At 52.9% G+C, this 11,057-nt stretch overlaps 1 protein-coding gene across 1 annotated transcript; it reads right to left on the reverse strand.

Annotated features, from left to right (window-relative positions):
• Nucleotides 1–4,114: 4,114 nt before the first annotated feature.
• Nucleotides 4,115–4,627, reverse strand: LOC142570648 (uncharacterized). The gene has a single exon (XM_075679009.1). The coding sequence runs from the start codon at nucleotides 4,625–4,627 to the stop codon at nucleotides 4,115–4,117; it is 513 nt and encodes a 170-aa protein (XP_075535124.1).
• Between the last annotated feature and the right edge of the window lie 6,430 nt (nucleotides 4,628–11,057).

An 11,057-nucleotide genomic window follows, 5' to 3' on the forward strand; every position in this document is an offset into this window, starting at 1 on the left:
ATAAAGTGTTGCGGGGACAGCAAGAATTCGCTTTACCGTATCTAGACGACGTAGCGATATTCTCCGCATCCTGGTCTGAGCATATGGCACACTTGCGGGCAGTGCTAACCCGCCTGCGCGAAGCAGGCTTGACAGTCAAGGCTCCTAAGTGCCAGTTAGCACAGGCCGAGGTTGTCTACCTCGGTCACGTGATTGGTCAGGGTCGTCGCCGCCCCTCTGAAATAAAAGTGGCCGCTGTGCGAGACTTTCCGCAACCGCGCACCAAGACCGATATTCGGTCGTTCTTGGGTGTCGCCGGCTACTATCAGAGGTACATCCCTAGGTACTCTGATATCGCGGCTCCCCTGACGGATGCTCTAAGAAAGACAGAGCCTCAAACAGTCGTCTGGGACGAGACAAAGGAAAGAGCTTTTAGCGCCCTAAAGAGTGCCCTAACAAGCCAGCCTGTGCTACGATCGCCAGACTATACAAAAGGGTTCATTGTTCAGTGCGATGCTAGTGAGCGAGGCATGGGCGTTGTACTGTGCCAACGGGAAAATGGAGAAGTAGAACACCCCGTCCTGTATGCTAGTCGTAAGCTGACCAGTCGTGAGCAGGCGTATAGCGCCACCGAGAAAGAGTGTGCATGTCTCGTGTGGGCCGTTCAGAAATTGTCATGCTATCTAGCCGGCTCGAGGTTTATCATTGAGACGGATCACTGCCCTCTCCAATGGCTGCAGACCATCTCTCCCAAAAATGGCCGCCTCCTGCGCTGGAGCCTCGCTTTACAACAATATTCCTTTGAGGTGCGTTACAAAAAGGGGAGTCTCAACGGTAACGCCGATGGCTTAAGTCGAAGCCCCTAACGTAGGAATCAGCCTCAAAATTGTTTGTTACTGATGTTTTTCTTCCTGAGGCAGGATTTTTTTTAACATATTGCTTTTGTTTAGTGTTTCAAAGTGATGATATGCTTTCTAGTGCAATTTTTCAATTTGTGGACGCGTTCTGAGTGATGCTAGACTACTGTAAGGAACTAGGCAGTGGTATAAAAAGGGGAAAGAGCCTGGCAGGGCTTAGTGAGGGTTGTGCCGTGCTTGCTGACTGAGCGGTTGAGTTTTCAGCGTAGTTCTAACGCTTGCCGGGAACGAGAACAAAAATGTGAACTCTCCCGAAGTCACTTTGCAGTGTCCCGTGCGAACCTGAACGAGAGAACGAGGCCTTCTCTGTGCGCTGCGCTCAAGAAACGTCAAGGGACGCCCGACTTCGGTTATGAGCATCATCGAGCGACATCCCTCCGGACAGCGGATGCAGTCCCCTGTCCATCGGGATCTCCTTCCCCCGGCGGGGCGGTCTGTTGCGTTTCGCCTGCGACACGTGGTTTTGCCGGCGCGACTGCGGCGGGGCGGCAGACATTTTGGCCCGATCGTCGTCGCCGCAACACTCATCGCCAGGTGTTTCCAGGCGCGTCTGCGGCGATGCGACCGCCTAGGGATCCTCCTCGCATTCCAGTCATTGTGCCCGAAACAGGCGATGCCAAAGCAGGGATCTCATTCCAGTTATTGGGCCCGAAACAGGCGATGCCAAAGCAGGGATCTCGTTCCAGTCATTGTGCCCGAAACAGGCGATGCCAAAGCAGGGATCTCATTCCAGTTATTGGGCCCGAAACAGGCGATGCCAAAGCAGGGATCTCGTTCCAGTCATTGTGTCCGACCGGCAGCGCCACGACAGGGTGCTACGAGATCGTGCGCAGCGCCACGACGGGGTGCTACGAGATCGTGCGCAGCGCCTCGACATGGTGCTACGGCATCGCTACGACAGTGTGCGTCACCATTAGCCCATTGTACATTCACGTGCTCGTCTTTTGAGGGGTTCCTTCTTGCCCTCAACTGCGAGAGTATAAAAACAGCTGCCCCCGGACGCCAAAAGGAGGGCTCCGATTTCTTCTGTTGAGTGAAGTGCTCTCCCGTCTCTCTACTTCGGTCAACCTGACCGCCAACTCTTTGCGATGTTAAAATAAACAAGTTGTTTCGTTGTTACCAGTCGACTCATGCTTTGCCGGGACCTTCGGATGCTTCCAGTTGTACCCCAGGCCGCCAGGCCAACGCTACCCTTGGGGCTTGCGACCCAGGTACAACCACGGGCGTCAGCGCCGAGTTCCCAACAGATCGTACGAGCAGTCCGATCCAAACAGTATTAATACAAACATCGCTATCCACCATTGTTCCTTAGTGCCCATGGTGCTGGGCTGCTAAGCACGAGGTCACCGGATGGAATCGCGACATTAGTGGCTGCATTTCTATGGGGACGAAATGCGAACATACCCATGTACTTAGATTTAGGTGCACGTTAAAGAATCGTAGGTAGCCCGAATTTCCGGAGTTCCCCACTTAGGCATGCCTGATAATCAGATCGTGGTTTTGCCACATAAAACCTCATAATTAATTTTATTACAGGCATCTCCAAACGCAGTAGATGTTTATCGCGAAAGCACAATAGGCAACATTGCCAACTTAATAATCGGCTCTTCTGACTCCAAGCAGCCTCGGATAGGAGGCGAATGCTGCTGGTTCATAGCCGGTTCGTATAAAAAAATTCACACATGCTTAACTTCTAGTAGTTCCAGTGCGGGCGAAGTACTATGGTAGTTTACTCCCAGGACAACTAAGCTGATTATTTAAATGGAGGAAATTGAGTGCGAGAGCAAACGACCCATTCTAGCTAGCTTAGCGTGAGCGAGGTAAGGAGGGAGAAACATTATGCACTCCAGGTGAAGGTGTGTGCATAATTGCAGTATATATATGAAGGGAGTAGGTCTTCCTATTCAAGGTTCAGTGAATTCAAAGGATTGCCGGCGCACGTAGAACAAATAAAACATTTAATTTCCATGTTTCGGCGGGGGTGAGGCCTTCATCAAGAGCGCCTTTGAAAGTACGCAGAGCTCGCTACACATTTCTTGTTTGTAAAAGTGAAGGGAATCAAATATTTGAAAAATGTAAGGTAGCCTATGGCTAAAAAGCGCGTATATTTAGAGGCGTCATGAATACCAATACGTGTCCATTCACTCGTCCAAAATACATAAATAAATATAAAGTTAAAATAATAGCGCAGGTTCTGTATGATTATATACATGCGTACATTCAGTGGCGTCCTCAAGAGGCGACATCAAAACTAGAACAAGTACATTCACTAAAGTAAAAAAAAAAATGAAGGTAGGTAGCCTTTGAATACAAACACGAGTACATTCAGTGACGTCCAGAAGGAAGGAGCGGATGAAATATAAGATGGAAAGACAAAAGCGAGTGGAATGCAGGCCAGAAGGGTCCCACGTGAGCATAGAGCATGCGAGGGGTCGAAGCTGCCAGAAGAATACTCAACTTGTGCTTTTTTTTTGTTGATTCAATTAGTAACTACAAGTAATTTCCCCTATGCTGTCCTGGGTGCCTTTGCTTGTAGCCTTCTTATGATACGACTAAAAAATTGGGCACTCGTTTCCTTATTCTTCTTCATTAGATAGCGAGGCCTCAAATCCGGCAGCAATGATGCCTTCAGGTAACCTGTGTGAGTTTATTAAACTGTTGACTTCGCGCACACGTGACGCCTGCTACAAAAGGTTGTTCCACGTCCGCCGTCAAGGCCGTGAGTGGTGGCGCAAGGTAACATTCCTAGGTTTAGTTTGAGCAGACAAATATATGCATATATATATATATATATATATATATATATATATAATATGGTCACGTAGTGGTGACAGCAGTCGCAGGGACGATGAGGGCGGAGAAAAGTTCGTCGAAAGAAGCCTGTTTATTGGGCTGACTTGCGCCCACAATGCCCTGAATTACCCGGCGGCGGCGAGGCGACCAGCGAGCTCGGTGGTCGTTGAACAGAAAGCCTGCCCCTGTCGTCTGCGCTCAATTTAAAGCGCGTCTTGGCGCGTCTCTCAACTGGGTGCGTCTTGCGTCGCATGGTGGCAGCGCGTCTTGCGCTGCGTCGCGTGGCGGCAGACTTGCGAACATTCGCGGCATTACTCCCCTCTCAAAGAGGCATCGAACCGATGCATGAAAAGAAATAATGCGACTAGCAACAAATAAAACGAACCGTGCGAAAAGAAACACGGAGTGTAAAAATGCAGCGTCCTTTAGCGCGTATAATAGGGCTTCAGGCGGACGACATGAACAACTTCTGGTCGTACGCGGCGTCGCTGGGATGCAGTCATGGCGTCAGGGATGGCTTCATAATCCAGTTCACCAAGCCGACGAAGAACCTTGCATGGGCCAAAATAGCGGCGCAAAAGCGTTTCACTCAATCCACGGCGCCGAATGGGCGTCCACACCGAGATTTGGTCTCCTGGCTTGTATTCCGCGTTGCGTCTTCGTAGGTTGTAGCGTCTGGTGTCGGTGCGCTGCTCGTCTTTGATTCGTAATCGGGCGAGCCTTCGAGCTTCTTCTGCGCGTTGAAGGTAGGCGGCAACATCGACGTTCTCTTCTTCTGTAACATTGGGTAGCATGGCGTCTAGCGTGGTCGTGGCCTCCCTTCCGTGCACGAGCCTAAAAGGCGTCATCTGGGTGCTCTCCTGCACTGCGGTGTTGTAGGCAAAGGCGATGAATGGCAGAATGACGTCCCAGGTCTTGTGTTCGGCATCGACATACATGGCGAGCATATCGGCGATGGTTTTGTTGAGGCGCTCGATCAGTCCGTTGGTCTACGGATGGTATGCAGTTGTCCTCCAGTGGGTGGTTTGGCTGTAACGCAGGATGGATTGCGTTAGTTCCGCCGTGAATGCTGTTCCTCTGTCCGTGATGAGTACATCGGGGGCGCCGTGTCGCAGAAGAATGCAGTCCACGAAAAATTTGGCGACTTCTGCTGCTGTTCCCTTCAGTAGGGCTTTTGGCTCGGCGTAGCAAGTCAGGTAGTCGGTCGCTACGATGATCCACTTATTTCCAGACGTTGACTTTGGGAAAGGGCCAAGCAAGTCCATGCCGATCTGCTGAAAGGGTCGTGGGGTTCAATGGGGTTCAGGAATCCTGCTGGTCGGGTGGGAGGTGTCTTTCGTCACTGACAATCTCGGCAGGTTTTCACATTATGTGCGACATCGGCCGAAAGGCGGGCCAGTAATACTTTTCTTTAATGCGGCGGAGAGTGTGAGTGAACCCGAGATGTCCCGCTGTCGGCTCGCCGTGGGAAGCCTGTAGAACTTCTTCGCGGAGACAAGCAGGTACAACAAGGAGGTTGCCTGTTTTGTTCGCTGCGAAGTTCTTCTTCATGAGGACATCATTCTGTACACAGAAGGAAGAAAGTCCTCGCTTGAATGAGGCAGGGGGCGAAGAATCGTTGCCCTCCAAGTACTCTATGAGACACTTTAGGTCAGGGTCCGAGCGTTGCTGCTGGGCAAAAGAGCTGGAGCTGATGGGTCCCAGGAAGGCGTCCTGATCGTCGTCCGGTGGCGGCGCATCTACAGGGGCTTGTGAGAGGCAATCGGCGTCAGAGTGTTTGAGTCCGGACTTGTAAACCACGGTGACGTCAAACTCCTGGAGGCAAAGAATCCATCGAGCGAGGCGGCCAGAGGGGTCCTTCAAATTGGCAAGCCAGCACAGCGCGTGGTGATCGCTGACCACCTTGAACGGTCCTCCGTACACGTAGGGGCGGAATGTCGACGTAGCCCAGGTGGTGGCAAGGCACTCCCCTGTCACTCGTCGAATAGTTAGCCTCGGCCTTGGAAAGGGAGCGGCTAGCGTATGCGATGACGTTCTGCAGCCCGTCGCTTTTTTGAACGAGGACGGCGCTAGGCCCACACTGCTTGCGTCGGTATGGAGCTCAGTATCAGCGTTTTCATCAAAATGCGCGAGGTTCGGCGAAGACTGTAAACGGCGCTGGAGTTCTTTGAAGGCTTCTGCTTGCGGCGCTTCCCATTTAAATGGCACGTTTGCCTTCGTTAGTTGGGTCAGGGGCTCGGCGATGCGCGAAAAGTTTTTCAAAAATCGTCGGTAATATGCGCACAGTCCGAGGAACCTGCGCACAGCTTTCTTATCGGCCGGCGGTGGGAACTGTTCAATAGCGGGTGTTTTCTGCGGGTCTGGGCGTACTCCCTCCCTGCTAACGATGTGGCCTAGAAACAGCAGCTCTGCATAAGCAAAGTGGCACTTCTCGGCTTTCAAGGTTAGGCCAGACGACTTGATGGCATCTAGCACTGTCCGAAGTATTTTGAGGTGTTCTTGAAAGTTCGAGGCGAAGACAACGACGTCATCTAAATATACCAGACAAATTTGCCACTTTAGGTCAGCCAGCACTGTATCCATCACCGGATGAAACGTCGCTGGTGCGGAACAGAGACCAAATGACATCACCTTGAACTCAGACCCCATCAGGAGTGATGAATGCTGTCTTCTCGCCATCTCTTTCGTCGACCTCAATCTGCCAGTAGCCGCTCTTCAGGTCCATCGATGAGAAATACTTGGCGTTGCAGAGCCGGTCCAGTGTGTTGTCGATGCGGGGGAGGGGGTAGACGCCCTTCTTTGTTATGTTGTTTAAGCGGTGGTAATCAACGCAGAATCGAAGTGCGCCGTCTTTCTTTCGCACTAGAACAACCGGTGCAGCCCATGTGCTGTTTGATGGCTGGATGACGTCATCGCGAAGCATTTCTTTCACTTGGTTCCGGATGGCTTGTCGTTATCGCGGCGACACACGGTAGGGGCTTTGACGGAGAGGTCGGGCGTGCTGGTCGGTTATGATGCGATGCTTGGCAATTGGCGTTTGTTGGACCGTCGGTGATGACGAAAAACACTGGCTGTAACTTCGAAGCAGATTGCGGATCTGGTCTTGTCTGTTCCGGGTCAGGGCTGGGTTGATGTCGAAAGTGGGCGAGTTCTCATGATCAGACCAATCTTCTGCGGATGGGTCGGAGAGGGCGAAGGAATCCCGTACGTCGGATTTTTCGTCGAAGAAAGCAATCGCCGTTCCTTTGTTAATGTGCCGGTATTCTTCGATGAAGTTAGTCAACAGTACTTCGGTCTGGCCGTTGCGGAAATGTGCGATGCCTCTTGCGATACCGATTCCTCGGTCTAGAAGCAACTGCGTGTTCCCCTCGATGATGCCTTCAGGCTTAATGGCTTTCATGGCACCTACGGTCACGATAACGCTTGAACAGAGTGGGACGCTCACTTCTTCTTTCAGCATGCTCAGGACAAAGTGATTTCCCAGAGTTCTCATCGAAGGGATGGCCTCGTTCGTCGAAAGCGTAATCAGCTTGGATCGCAGGTCGATGATCGCCTGATGCACATTAAGGAAATCCCAGCCCAAGATCACTTCGCGGGAGTATTGCAGTAGCACAACAAAGGTCGCAGGATAGGTGTGTCCTTTGACAGTCACTCGCGCTGTGCATCGTCCTGATGGCGTAATGAGGTGGCCACCTGCGGTGCGAATTTGTGGGTGATCCCAAGTGGTCGTGACTTTCCTCAGCTGCGCAGCGAATGTTCCATTCGTCACTGAGTAATCGGCTCCTGTGTCAACTAGAGAAGTGACTTTCCGACCGTCGATAGCCACTTGTAAGTCGGATGTCTTGGCTATTGCATTGCACGTCGCCCTCGGCGTCGGGTTACGGCTTGGTCGCGTATTCGAGTCGCGGGTGGGGCGTATCGTCGAAGCATTCCTGGGTGGCGGTGTCGTTTCGAAGGCAGTTGGCGTCGTGGTCGGGGTTGTCATATTCTGCGGCGTCGGTGCAGCGAGTGGGGGTTCTTCATGCTGCATAGCGGGTGTGTAGCGTCTTCATGGAGCGTTGTCGGTGGAGAATTTTCGGCGTTTCGTTCGTGAGCAACCTCACCTCCAGAGGTTGCCGTCTTTCGTTTCCCCTACGGGGGCTCGGAGACCTTCCCCATACCGCGGCCGCGTAGGTGCGGTGTGGCGACGCAAAACGAGACGTTGACGGCGATGGTGAGCGCGAAAGGCGGTTCGGCGTGTACTCCTCTCGACGCAGGTACTCGTCGATTTCCTACGGACGTTGGCCGAAGCGTGGTCGTGGGACATCAACAGCAAATCCTCGAAGACCGATACGTCGGTGCGGGCAGTGACGAAGAATATGGCCGGCCTCACTGCAATGGAAGCACTACGGCCGGTTGTCGGAAGTCCTCCAGGCGTCGCATTTCCTGGGGCTTGAGCGTTGCTCGTAGGCTGGGCGGGCGGGGGCAGGGAGGCGGTGTCCGGGAACGAGTTGTTCATGTCGGACAGGATGTAGTGGTTGTCACTGGGGCTGCGGAATGCGTACTACAGCGGCGTACGTCATGGCCCGGGGTTCTGTGGCCGCGCGGTGCCTAGCGCCTGTTGCACTTCTTCCCGTACCACATCCATGAGAGTTGCTGCTTGCGGCTGTGCGGAAGATGGCAGTAATGGGCGTAGTTTCTCGCGAACCATTTCGTGCATCACTTCCCGCAAGTTGTCGCTGGTGGTAGTCGTCGTGTCCGGACGGATTGCACAAACAAAGGAAGGGCGGTTGTACTGCCGAGCCCGGACGTCGAGGGTCTTTTCAATCGTGCTGGCTTCTTGCATGAATTCCTCGACTGTTTTTGGCGGCTGGCGGACGAGGCTGCCAAAGAGTTGTTCTTTTACGACGCGCATTAAAAACTGAACTTTCTTTTCCTCGGTCATCTCGGGGTCGGCGCGGTGAAATAGGCGCTTCGTTTCTTCGACGTAGCCACGGACAGGCTCATTTGGCAGCTGGATCCTGGACTAGAGGAGTCGTTCGGCTCTTTCTTTCCTCATGACGCTGCTGAATTCCTTCAATAGTCCTCCAGGCGTCGCATTTCCTGGGGCTTGAGCGTTGCTCGTAGGCTGGGCGGGCGGGGGCAGGGAGGCGGTGTCCGGGAACGAGTTGTTCATGTCGGACAACTCGTTCCCATGGCTCCCATGTCGTTAGGGACGACTCGTGGTTTTCGTACCACGTGCGTGCGGAGCCCTCCAATGAGAAAAATACCTGTCCAATTTTTGCCGCATCATCCCACTTGCGGAACGATGCCACGCGCTCAAATTGGTCCAACCATTCTTCGGGGTCTTCGCCTAGGGATCCATTGAAGGCTGGCGGCCCCCGGCCCCCGTGGCTGCTGTAGTATGATCGGTGTCGACATCTTCGGCGAGGTTACGGTACTCGTAGCGGCGTCTTTTCGCTTTCTGGTGCGGTCCGGCAAGGTCCCGAACTCAGGATCCTCTCCCTGGGGACGTCGGCTGGCTCGCTGAACTGCTGGCTGGTCCTCGGGTACGAAGCGCTGAGGGCTGGCTTCACGACTTGAAGGACGCGTCCGGAACATGGAAGGCTACCTCGCACCTCCACCAGATGTCACGTAGTGGTGACGGTAGTCGCAGGGACAATGAGGACAGACAAAAGTTCGTCGAAAGAAGACTGTTTATTTGGCTGACTTGCGCCCACAATGCCCTGAATTACCCGGCGGCGGCGAGGCGACCAGCGTGCTCGGCGGTCATCGAACAGAATACCCGCCGCTGTCGTCTGCGCTCAATTTAAAGCGCGTCTTGGCGCTTCTCAACTGGGCGCGTCTTGCGTCGCATGGCGGCAGCGCGTCTTGCGTTGCGTCGCGTGGGGGCAGACTTGAAGATTCGCGGCAATATATATACATAAGAAATCGTATCGGAGAGAGAGAAAGAAAACGATAAAACATCTGTTTGGTAATGAGCTGGGGCGACTTGCTCGCAGGGTGGAGCCCTTGGCCCCACTGGCTCGCGCTACTCCCCGTGCAAGCTGGATCAGCGGTCGCTGCTCTGGTGGGTCTAAACTGGTCAAAGAAGTCTCCCAGGAAAAATGTGATGAAATAAGGGTGCAGCCCGCAGGGTGTGGGTATTCGCAGGCGCAATGATATGTGGTTGGCTTTCCTCCACAGTAAGGAAAGGATGAACATTATTGTGTGAAGTGGAAGAGGTGAAGCTAGAAGCGACACAGGAATGAGTTAGTTTGTTGCTGTCGCCACGCGACGGCATCTTCTCGGTTAAGCGTATGGTGTGATGGGGGGAAGCGTCTCCTGGTACCTTTGTAATGTTTTAGAGTTTCAGTGCAGTTGAGTGGTTCTGTTGGCGCGTCGTCTGGGTCCAAAGGCGTGTCCAGGCGCCCAGGTGATACACACCGTGTGTAGCGCTGTGGGCTGTAAAGATGTAGGGATGCTGTTTGTGTAGGGTATCATTATTCCTACTGCCAAAGTCCTGCAGACGGTCTGTGAATCAGTGACCACTCTTATTCGTCCATCCGGTGCCGGTATGGTTAAAGCGTGTACGATGGCTAGGGCAGTATCATCTTCTTCCGGAATGCCACTCTGTAGGGTTTAGAGCGTGGCCGAAGCCCTCCGTGTTTCTGTGCTATCTAGGACCACACACAGAGTACGTCTCTGGGTACCGGGCCAGGTTGGTGTATAGGACCGGCGTGTCCAATGTATCATCGACAAAGAATCGAGCCATGCTTTGTGCTCTTGCCTGTATACGGTCTTTATGATGAACGGGGTGCATATTCCCGGGGAATGGGACGGCAGGAATTTTATTTCGAGTGCTAAGTGCAGCAAGTGTGGGGCCCTCTTGTTGAAGCTTTCTTGCTGTTTGATATTCTAGCCGGGATAGAATAACTTACCTCTGCATTGTTCTTCGCAGGCGTTATGAGTGTTTGGTAAGGTGACCTTCCACTTGTTCTCGAATGGTGTGGTGCACTCCGAGCCTTAGTAAGAGACCCGTGGACGCATGTTGGGGTAATCCCAGCGCTGCCTTTAATGCCACGCCGAGGAGGGGTTCCGTCTGGTTCGTCTGGGTCTGAGTCAGGTTATACTAGGCAGGTAGTAGGTCAATGTGCTAAATATTGGGGCTTGCACGATTAGTACACATTTTTAAGTCCTTGTTAGCTCTTCGTGACGCGCTTTATCATGTGCGTTACGTGGATGATTTGTTGAGGCACTGCGTTTAGTTTATGTGTCACTTTTCCGCTGTATTGTAGGTAAAGACCTAATACAGTAAGTGCGTCTGCCCTTGGAATAAGGTTGTCATTGATATGAAAGATGCTCTGTCGTGGTATATCGGCCTGATTACGTTCTTTTATTACAAGCAGG

This window comes from Dermacentor variabilis, chromosome 2 (assembly GCF_050947875.1).
Source record: "Dermacentor variabilis isolate Ectoservices chromosome 2, ASM5094787v1, whole genome shotgun sequence".
Taxonomy (NCBI): Eukaryota; Metazoa; Arthropoda; class Arachnida; order Ixodida; family Ixodidae; genus Dermacentor; species Dermacentor variabilis.

Excerpts from the sequence above, each read along its gene's own strand:
- LOC142570648 (XM_075679009.1), bottom strand. The coding sequence starts at position 4,627 with ATGTATGTCGATGCCGAACACAAGACCTGGGACGTCATTCTGCCATTC.